The sequence below is a fragment of the Passer montanus genome, unplaced genomic scaffold (assembly GCF_014805655.1).
Source record: "Passer montanus isolate IOZ18808 unplaced genomic scaffold, ASM1480565v1 scaffold79, whole genome shotgun sequence".
In the NCBI taxonomy this organism is placed as follows: Eukaryota; Metazoa; Chordata; class Aves; order Passeriformes; family Passeridae; genus Passer; species Passer montanus.
Genome location: NW_024373145.1, coordinates 1301540 through 1313101, shown reverse-complemented (window position 1 = coordinate 1313101; position 11562 = coordinate 1301540). Strand labels below are relative to the sequence as shown.

The 11562-nt window shown below is 38.2% G+C and overlaps 2 protein-coding genes across 3 annotated transcripts in view; one reads left to right on the top strand and one right to left on the bottom strand.

Moving 5' to 3' along the window:
- Positions 1–9455, top strand: part of ASF1A (anti-silencing function 1A histone chaperone) — a 10837-nt gene extending 1382 nt beyond the window's left edge. The window contains exons 2-4 of the mRNA XM_039731560.1: positions 2521–2636; positions 7069–7245; positions 9027–9455. Coding sequence (XP_039587494.1) covers positions 2521–2636; positions 7069–7245; positions 9027–9239 — 506 coding nt within the window. The 3' untranslated portion in view covers positions 9240–9455. The remainder of the gene's footprint in view (positions 1–2520; positions 2637–7068; positions 7246–9026) is intronic.
- Positions 1–11562, bottom strand: part of MCM9 (minichromosome maintenance 9 homologous recombination repair factor) — a 48060-nt gene that overhangs the window by 19050 nt on the left and 17448 nt on the right. The window lies entirely within an intron of this gene.

Below are 11562 nucleotides of genomic sequence, written 5' to 3'. Positions count from 1 at the left end.
GGGCGCGGGCGCCCGCCGGCGGGCCGGGGAGCGGCTGCTGCCCCGGGAGCAGGAGGAGGCCGCCCGGCCGGACTGCCTGTGAGCGGGAGAGGACACTGCCTGGCCGGCACTCGGCGGAGCCCAGCGCCGCCTGCTCGCCAGAGAGCTCCGCGGGCGGAGGGGCGAGGGCATGGCTGAGGAGAGGGGGAGTTGCGCGCTGTCCTGGCTAAGGTGCCCTGGCAGGCTCGCTATCGCCGCGGTTTAAGTCGCCTCACCCCGCCTGCCTCTGCAGCAGCGCGTACTCGTGCGTGCCGGCGGGATGGTGACAGCGCGGGCAGGGAGGGAGGGACGGCCGCCGTGGCGGGAACTTCAGAGGAAGTCTCGCCCGAGCCAGGGTTTCCTCTAGGCCTCCGCAGCACGTCTCCTGCCTTCTTGCAACTGACCGACGCAGCAGCTGGAGCTGTGCTCCGTGCCTCGGTCAGCCTGCCCCATCCGAGGGGCAGCATTGCACTCCCTCCGTGGCTACTGCTATGGCAGGTGGCAGTGCCCGTGACAAGGGCTCTGTAAAATATGTTAGGCTTTTCCTTTCTATTGTGCACAGCTGTATGTGATGTGCTCCTCACGCTCAGGATTTATGTTAAAAGTTAATCCTGGACACTTGTAATGAGAAGAATTATAGAAGGTCCAATACAGAATTCTCAGCTCCCTTCCCTCACCAACATGCAAGCTAAGACTACAGGATAAATTAAGGATGAGCACTGCTGTCTTTCACATTTAAAAATAAGATTAAACACAGCCGTTGTATACTTGATAAAAAGTCATTGCCTCAGCTTTTCTGTGTAATACATGTGTTTACTGTGCTGTTTTCAGCCCATGCTCAGCAACACTGATCCTAAAATTAAATCCATAAACTCCAGCCCTCATTCTTAAAGTGGATATTCTATATCAACCTACTCAAATAACATTTAAAATTTATTTTTTCAAAGTTTAGGTTTAGTACTAAATACTATGAGTTGTTTAGGACAAGTTTTATACTGTTCTCCTAGAATAATGGCACAGGACGGTGTGATAGTCTTAAGCAGCTTAGCCTAAAAGTCCTCACTTCTTGTAAGTACTAATTTGTCCTCAGATGCAGACAAGAAAGTTCCTTAATTATCCTGGATGAGTACCTTGCAATACTGGCAACAGCTAGCACTTCATGCTTAAAAGGTAAATAAAACCTCTGATACAATATCTAGGAAACTGCTGTGTTGTACAGAGGAGTAAAATCCCTTCCCAGGCCCTGTTTATTATGATAGTAAAACCTGCAGTAATGGTAAACAAAGTAAGCAAGAAGAATTCACTAATGAGGAAAGAGGGTTGCAATCTTAAAGCAGTCAAGTTCTGTTTCAAGTGCTAATTTTTTTTTCTGTGCTTAAATTCCATTCCTGCATCCAGAAACCACGAGGCAGACCTTTGGATTTGCAAGTGTACTAATCAAGTTAATGTAATGGCTTACAGGTTTGTGCTTTTGCAAAGGCCATCAGGGCATTGTTCACAAGGGGGGAAAAAAGAAATACACCATGTAAGTTTTAAGGTACAGTTCTGAAACAACAGCTTAATTAAGAAGTGTTAGTTATAGTTTTTTGTAATGGTGGTCTCTTTTTTTCCCCCTCTTGTTTTAATAACCCCAAAATCTGTCTTGCAAGACTAGTTTTACTGTTTTTTGAATTAAAAAGGGAAGGTGAAAAGCTGACCCAGGAAGAGCTAATTTGGGTTCATTTGCAGTTTCAACTTTAAAACATCTGTGGGGAAGAGACTGAGTTAGAAAACACTGAATTGTAATAAGTTTTGGGGTTTAGTGCATGGCTTTAAGAAGCAAAATTCTACACTGACTTTTTTTTTTCTTTTTATTGGTCTATAATTCCATTTCAGGGTGTAGATAAGATCCAAGCATCACTATCTTTAAGATTATGGTCTAGTCATGCTGTCAAAACTTTATGTACTTCCCAGGTAACACAAGTGACATATAAAGGAATGGGGGCATACAGTTAGTATGCCTGGAGCTTACTCAGTAGGTGACTTACTCAATTAACTACTTTCCATGATCTGTGTAATTTAAGCTGTGAGGTGTGTATGTGCAAGGTGGGAATTTTAGTTTTGGGAGGTTAGTCTGTATTCAAGGATGTAATGATTTATAGGCATCATCCCTCTGCTGCAGCCATTCTGACAGACTTTGAGAAGATGCTCAACACAGCTCCCAATTAATGAAAGGGCCCTACTTTCTGTATAAATTTTGAAAATTAACCTAACTGTGAAAATAGAGGGATTCCTGTGATACAACTGACTGGAGAGAGAAAGTGGGATGATCTGGTTCATGAGCACAGGGTCAGGCATCAGTAAATTTTTCTGATGAAGATGGGTCCTTGTTATTTTAGGCTCATGGCCAAATAGGTAATTTTAGGCTATGCAAAACTGTAGATAGGCAAGAGTGGAAGACCCCCCTAACTGTAATGATAAATAAATGTTGTGGTTTTTTCTTTCTTTTCTTTTTTTATGTAGATTTGGAATGGAAAATAATTTATGTGGGTTCAGCTGAAAGTGAAGAGTATGATCAGGTGTTAGACTCTGTTTTAGTTGGACCTGTTCCTGCAGGCAGACACATGTTTGTATTTCAGGTAAGTTTGATTTAACCCTTCTAAAAGTTGTGTTAATTTGATTAGGGATAACCGTATCAAACTAAGAGGCACTTGAAAAATAATGGTAAAAAATATTGCAGTGAGCCCGTCAGGTATAATATACCTTCCTTTAAAGTCTGTTCTTGAGCATGTACTTCTTGCCCCGATATTTCTTGGTTATATTTTTTATTTGTGGTATCAATAATAACTGATTAAAGCACAGTTCCCATAGCTGCTGATAATTTTAACCAGTCTGGTTCATAATCAACAGTGCTGGTTTACGCCAGCACCATCAGGCTCACCTCTTCTGCTGCTGGTGGCAGTTTCAGACAATCAGGAGCACTAGGTTAATGTAGACAACACCTTCAGAGGATCAGGCCAACAAATTGTAAAACTCAGCCAGAATAATCAAGACATTTGTTTCCGTTTGGCAGAACATGGTCAACTATGATGTTTGGCCAAGCATGCTAAATCATAAAAAAATACACTGATTTCTACAATAAAGATAGAAATTCAGTGGTAAATGGGAGGTATTTAAGACACAAGTGTGTAGGTCAAGACAAAAAGTCTAGAACATGTGACAGTCCTATAAATACTGCTGTTAATGTCAAAAGTTAATAAGGAATAACAAAGGAAAAGAAAACGGGGAAAGAGCAACACTAAGACGGCTTACTGGCCTAGACTTGTTTCTATTTTAATTCTGTGAGAAATGGGGGAAAACCTGAAGTGGACTTGCCTGAATTCTTACAGAAGCTTTCTTTTGTTTGGGATAACTTCTTTTGTGGTGATGGGGTGTTTTTGTTTATTTAGTCAAAACTATAGTTTGTATTAAAACGAACACATTTTCTCTATGAAATACTAGATTATTTTTTGTTAACTGACAGCATAATCTATTGGATAAAAAGTCAGATAGAAACTGATTATGTCTTACTGTATAAGAGCTCTGCTAGTTTCCCAAATACTACAAATTCACTTAACTAATGGCAAATGCATGCTGAAGTATGAGCATTGAAGAACCCCAAAGTGCTAATGAAGTGCTCACTCCCTTATTTCTCATGGTTACTGCAACTGGTTTAAAATAATACCAACATTTGTGAGGAAATCCTGATAATCGTGTAAGTTCCAGGAAAGGTAGTTTATTTGGCATTTTGGGGGTGTTTCTTTGGTTTTATATTCTGAGCCTTTTTGTTTTGTTTTTTTTTCCTTAAAGAACAGGCTTAAGGAATAGGATTAGACTGGAGGTTGCAGCATTTATCAATCACATACACCCTAATCAGTGTTGAAACATTTCTGTTTGGTTTTGGAGCCAGGCCTAATTTTTCCACACTACAAATAAAGCAGATGTGTAACAAATGCATCATTTATTAACAGTTTTTCCATTATCAAGCCATTATAGCTTATGTCATTAATTGGTCAGAAATAGGTGATCCTCTATTGCTCTCAGAGGGGCTGCCTTGTTTTTTTTATGGTGGAAAATCAGCTGGCATTTACATTTCTAATTTGAAGATGCACTTTTCTCAATCAAAGGTCTGAAGATTCCTTGTTGATGGTGATGGGAAGGAGCAAGAAGCAGGTGCCTAAAATGGCACGTTTTGGCTGCGTGATTAGGCAGGTCTCAAATTAAATTTACTAGTCTTGCAGTTTCTGTGTAATGGACTCAGCAATTGTATCATGGCTATAAATTACACTACAGATAAATGAGGAGGAGATGGGTAGAGATTTTGCTTAGATTGGAGTAGGTACTGTAAGATTCCATCAATTAAAATATACTTTTTATTTCTCATGGAAGTACAGTTGAGTCTGATTATATTACGCTTCAAAGGCTCTGGATTTCAGGTGAGGGTAGGACTCAGCACATGTGTACACAGGAAACCACCAAAACCCAAAGTGCTGCAAGAAGCCTTTGCTGATGGCTGAAGCCATTTTATTCACTAAGCTGAAGCAGCCTGGGATACAGAGAAAACAAGCAAGGGAAGGCAAGAATAGGGCAAAGTACAGGACTGCAGGAGGCATGTGACACAAAGAAAAGAGATTGTGTTGATGGGGAATAGCATAAGGAAAGGACCTTTGCAGAGGAGTATAAAATTTTCTGATAATCTGTTGTAGATTTTTCTAGATAGGAAAATGGCTGAAATAGCAACTAAAATGGAGTACCACACAGATAGATTACCAAGGATGATAAAAATGCCTTAGATGAAAAAAAGATGTGAAACAGGTTGGGAATTCAGCCTTACAGAAAGATGGACAATTATTGTGCTTTTCAGACTTACAAAAGCAGCTTTTTGTTTTAAAACCGCCAAACGTTACCTTTATAAGGGTTTCAATAGTAAAGGCTCACAGCTTGGCCTGTTTGTTTCTAAATCCCAAGATACACATAGTGAAACCTGATTCCTTCTCAATTCTCTTGGGAATTTGTAATAAAATCACAAAAACTTTTTTGAGCATATAAGTATATAAATAATTTATTGTCCTTAAGTGCACATATAACCTTTGCTACCTACTCTGCAGCAGTAATGAGAATAAATACCACGTAGAAAAACATAATTCAAGGCAATATACGGGCTGATTTCATAAATTTCTTAAGTAATTCATAAGTGGCATATTAAGACAGTGATTTTTGTGCAAAAATTAATCTACTGCCTCTGCCCACCAAAATATCTGTTTGCCAGTAATATGCTTATTTATCACTTGGTCATACCAAGCTCTTTTTTTTTCTGCCATCTGTGTCTGATCTTTGGCTCCTGAGTAATTAACGGGTTTGACAAAACCGGGAATTTGAAAATTTGAGAAACAGTAAACAGTATTCAGTGTCTTTTTCATGCAGCAAAACAATGCTTGAGAGAGAAGTAGGATTAGAACAGAGTATTTCCTTGGGTTCAGAACTGTGTCATAGGATATTACAAGACAGAAAGTGACAGTGGGAACCTGGAAGACTTAAGATTCTACATTAGAATGTGAGTTGAGTTTAATGGGGAGTTAAACAGAATATGGTTCTTCTGTTGCCCATTACTGTGGAATTTACAGTGATCAGATAGTTCTGGGCACTGTTAGAACAAGACTGCTGAGTTAAAGTAATGATTTAATCTGTATTGGCAGTTCTTGTGATTTCCTCAAGCTTCTGCATTTTTTTCTGTTTCTTGGCCATCTTTTCCATTCTCCTATGCTAGTTGTAAGCCATTCAGTCATTTTCTATTTCCTTCAGGGCTGGAGGAAGAGGAGTTCTACCTGATTGCCTGGTTTCTTCTCCTCCCTTGGGTGTATTTCTACCTGAGAGGTGTGACTCATCTAATTCTTCTGCAAAGTGCCTATAGCTTCTCACAAAAAGATAGGCTGGTTTGGAGGTTTAGAATTGAAGTAGCAAAGAGTAGATGCCAATGCTGCATGAGCAGCAGCTCCCAAATTTCACCATGCTGAAGCATATAGATACTACAGAAAAGTATGAACAAGAGGGACAACAGGAATTAATTCCATTCATCCTCTGTCATTAGGCAAGGTTTGTTACACCCAAACCATCTGAACACACATTACTAATAGCAGCTTGTTCTCACAACATGGGTGTTCACTTTTGACTTCAGATCTTCCTGTGGAATTTTAAATATGAAACTGTTTTACTATGCCTGGATTGCTGTTACTTTAAATCCTGCAGCAGAATCAGGCATCACATTTCATCAATAAATGTGGTAGTTAGGAGGCATTTGAAGGGACTGATGTGAGCCACATTTTATGAGTCAAATTTTATTGATAAGTAACTGCAGAGCCGTGGTAAGTAAGGACACTGAGGAAGATTGTATCAGTTGCATATTTATTAGGTTTGCATACTGGTAGAGAATGGTCAGGTGTCTTGGAGAGATGATGCAGTTAACTGCATAAATTTTAATGAACATAGGTATAAGGAATGAAGCTAGAGAAAGTACTTAATTCCTTCCCTAGAAGTCTGTGAAACAGCTCAAACCTAACCATAGCCCATCCCTTTTCACGCTGAAGTATAATTTGCAGTCTGTAGTTTTAAGGATATAGTCTTGTTAAGAGCACACATACAGACCAATTCAACCTTGAGGGTGTATGAGAAAATAATCTTGCTCTACTAGATTACCAAAATGGGTTGGAGAAGTGTGGCACTGTAGAACTGGAGTGATGTTGGTACCCCTGTGTGAACAATGGTTCAGCTGATCATATATTTAAAAGGAGTTTTGGGTCAAACCTGGCCAGTTGCCCATGAGAAATGTCAGCAACCAATTTTCCTGTATTCCAATTCTGTTGTTAGAGGATGATGTTCTAAATCTGGGATTGATGTTGTGAAAGCAGTATATTTTCTGATTAACTTGAACAGTTTAAAATATAGTCACTACTTAGTGAAACAAACTACTTGAGATTCCCCTGCTAGGTAGGCATGTGATATCAATTTTAATTTATCTTTCCCTTTCACATTTAGGCTGATGCACCTAACCCAGGGCTTATTCCAGATGCAGATGCAGTAGGTGTAACAGTTGTGCTAATTACATGCACGTACCGAGGTCAAGAATTTATTAGAGTCGGCTACTATGTAAACAATGAATATACTGAAACAGAACTGAGAGAGAATCCACCGGTAAAGCCAGATTTTTCTAAGGTAAGGCATGTTTTGTTTTAGTCATGTATCAGAGGTATGCTTATAGAAAAGGGGTTTGGGTTTGTTTCTTAAAAACCTAAATGGTTTCGTTAAGTGCATGGAATGAGGCATGAAATAATGGAAAATACTTGGAGGAACAGACTGTGAGTGCCATGTAGCTGTCATAAATTTAGGTAATACTGAGAAACCATCAAAAATTTCCACCATCCTGAAGACTTGGCTGTACTTTCACACTGACTGTGAAATAAACCATTGGATTTATTCCTACCTGCTCCACTGTTTACAAAATGGCTCTGTTCTTCAGAAAAACAATGTTTTTTTCTAAGTCCATCAACGTGGAACTAAGTTGTAGATATTAATTTACTACAGTTGTTACTCAGCTGTTCTAGTGTCAGAGCTACAGTTTCTGCAAAACTTTAACAAACAAACAAACTGAGGAACAAATTAGGTGTAAAATGAGAGAACATGGGTAGCCTGGTTGGATGATTATCTGACAAATGTCTAATTTGACAAAGGAAGTATACAGATAAAGTTATTAAAAAATATGTCCTTCATGGTAATAATTAAACCAGGACTAGAATTAAAAGATTAAATGAAATAGTATGTTTTTCTGTGCTTAATTTTTTCAGTGATCGTATACTAAAAAATTACTGAAAACTACAGTGAAGGTTGAGGATTCTTAAACTTTGGATATGCCAATATTTGCCAATGCCAAAATGGTGACTCTCTTTAAGCACTTGAATTTAGAATGCCTAGAACTACTTATCTTCATTCTCTGTTTATATAAAAGCAGCAAAGCTAGCTATGGAAGAGAACAGCAAAAGTGATCATACGTTTGTATATGTGACTTGGGGAAAAAATGGAAATGCACAAGTAGAAGGTTATTAAAGTGATTGATTAATTATTGGGTAATAATTACTACTAGGTTCTAAAAAAAGAGCCTCTTTAGTTTGCATAAGGCGTCAGGAAATACTTAATAAGAGTACACTTTCCTGGAGAATAATATTGACAAAGCAAACCTTTCCTGTGATCAGTCTGAAATACCATAGTGTGTGTCCACTGGCTCTAAGTTGCCATCCTCCAGGTAAGAATATATAAACTTTCACCCCTTTTCAAAATAAGGAGAAAATCAGCTTTTTTTTTTTTCTGGATACATAAACAAATGCAACATGTTTTCAAAAGGAAATGAAGGCCAGCCATGAGAATAAGATAAATGACTAATCATGTGCACTGCCACAGTGTTAGCATTTTCCAAATATAAATGTTTTTATTTTAAAACTTTAGTCAATAAATCCTGTTAGTGAAATCAGTCTAAAGCTTGGTAGTTTAAGGATAAGGTTGTATTTCTAAATGAAGATGAGAAGTTGATGGAATTGATAGCTATTGCAAATACCATAAAGTTGGTGCAAAATTTGATGAAGTACTGTGGTTTGCAAAATCCTTGTGGGGGCAGAAGTTACTTGCTTTACTAAAAGCTGGATAAAATAATAAACACTTGCACTTTACTTGTGGATCTCTTTCACAGCCCTTGACCTTGTGGAGCAGTTAAAACACTCTTGAGAAAGTGGTTATTTTGCTGAGGAGAGTATTAGGGAAAATAATAAGTGGTGAACTGTCAGCACATTTCCGATCCATAGGTAGTATAGGTTCACATTGATGTGAATTCCCTTGTTAAGCAAATTGTTATGCAAACAAGGCTATAGGGACTAAAAAATCTAAATGCATATGAACTCCAGTTTTAGATGTACACATTACAATCCATATATCTTCTTCTTTCCCAGCTTCAAAGGAATATTTTGGCATCTAATCCCAGAGTCACAAGATTCCACATTAATTGGGAGGACAACACTGAAAAACTGGAAGATGCAGAGAGCAGTAACCCAAATCTACAGTCCTTGCTTTCCACAGATGCATTACCTTCAGCATCAAAGGGGTGGTCAACATCAGAAAATTCACTAAATGTTATGTTAGAATCTCATATGGACTGCATGTGACTAACCACCATCCTTTTGGTACTGTATATGTGTTAAACTGTAAAAACAACCAGAACTATTTCCTTCAAATTCCATAAGTACATAGTTGAAGCAATGTGAAGAACTTGTTTTAAAACATCCTGTAGAAAGTTTATAAAAAAAAAACCTAAAAAAACCCCAACAAACAAACAGTATTTGAGCAGATTGTGAAATATAAATACAACTATTTTTAAGTAATTGCCTTTTTTTTCTAATGTGTTATTCTATGTGGTCTAAACCAAACCTGATTAAAGTGTATGTATTCTCTCCCCTCCCCCCTTATTTTGTAAGCACTGTTAAAAGCTTAAAAAAGTTAAAAAATTCAGGCAAAATGAAGGAATAATGCCATGTCCTCATCTCTGCTATCCAGATTGCCAAATATAAAGTGCCCTTTAATAGCATCTTAAGAAAAAAACTGACATTAAATGAAGTGCAAAGAAAGAAAGTATATCTTAATAACAAAGTCCAAAAATGTCCTTTTGCTCCGAAAGCAGACAGCACAGTATAATTTTAGGTGCAAGCTTCTTTTCCTTTCAAGGCACATACTTGTTACTTAAAGCCTGCAATTTGAGATTTACCATCTGCTATCTTGGATTTTAGGATTTTTTTAAATCTCCTGCTGCTGCTGTTTAGTCAAACTGTGGTTTTGTTCAGGACAGTGTTTCATGTGGATTGGGGTGGGTACCTCAGGACAGAACCCTTTTTCAGCCACCCTCATAGCCTACACAAGTGGTTGGAAGGATGCAAGCAATTATTGGAAGATTCTAAGCCTGAAAGCACTAGTGTGAATATCCCAAATATGCTCTTCTGTAAGATTATTATGGATCACTACTGGTTAGTATGTTTATTTTCAGGCATGCTTTATTGTAGTCTTTTTCAATAGCAGTAAGGAGTTTGGGTGTTTTCTTTCATTTTCTTGAAACACCTGGAATTTTCAACTTCTCTGTTTTCTCTCTAGCCTTTAAGGCAATCCTGTTTGCTGGTATAAACCCTGTTGTGGCAGGCATGACACACTCAAGAATACATTACTTGCCTGGAAGCTCTTGCACTGAGACATCCATATTACCTGAGGCATCCTTGAAGATAAAAGGAACGAAGCAGTAGCCTGTCAAGACTTAAGTCATTATTATGACACTTAAGAATTTAGTTATCTTTGTAATCCTCATTAGCCTTATTTATATTTACTGTGCCTGTATGTGCATTTAAATTGTAATCTGTCGTGCCAGATTACGGGAATATAGTTCTATTTACTAGTCACTGCCCAAATGATGAATCTTTTTAGGTTCTGGGCCCTTCAAAAAAGGGCAGATTTCATGATGATTGACAGTGTAGCTCTGAATAAATACAGAATGCTTTCTGTTCTCTTTCTGCACTCTCTAATGGGATGAAGATGTCCCAGACAGTGCTTCTGTCTTTCCACATCGTTAGTAAAATTGTCTGCATTTCAAATCTGTGGTTTTGAAACTGGAAAGGAAAGACCTGATCTGAATATTTTTCTTGTTATGGAAACATGTTATGGAAACTTAACAGTACACATCTAGGGTGGATGAATGAATTAATGAAATCCGTTAATCTTTGGAGGCCTAGTTCTAATATGTGCTCTTAACAATCTCCCTCTAATTGTTTAAAGTGATAACCAGAAATCTAAAAATAGTAACACTCATCAGTAGGACAACATAAAGAACTGGTTCCCTGAACTAACAGTTACTTCAATTGAGGGCTGAAATTCTGTGTACCTTGTCTGATTTTCAATTATATTGCAACTTTTAGGTCTGCAGTGACATTTTGAGATTTTTCATGCACTTTATGTTCTATTTATAAGTCTGTTGAGGATATCTTGTAAATGTAAGCATGTAAATAACTTAGTTATCTGCTGAAGGATTGACAGGCTTGTGAAGTCTGCCTCAAATTAAGGCTACTGTAGTAGTATCTCAAACTCTTGCCTTTATTGAATATTCAAATGAAAACATGATCCAAGTACAAGCTGTAACTAGAATCCATCCTACTGGTAGCATGAAGGCTTTTTAGAAGGATATGCCACAAAGCGATGGAAGCAAACCATTATTCCTGCTACTGCAAAACCAACTACAAAATTTAGGCAGCAAAATTGTGTCACCCAGCAAACCAATTAATTTAGAGGAATGGAAAAGTGAAGCTCTGTTGTGAGTCTAAAAAAATCTTAAGAAGTCCTCTGTGTGTGTGAACTTGGGCGCAATAACCTTCAGGCTTGACTGTGGTAGGATGCTATAGCAGAGTTTGGCACCAGGTTACCTGGTAATACACTCATGTGGCTTGGATAGAGCTG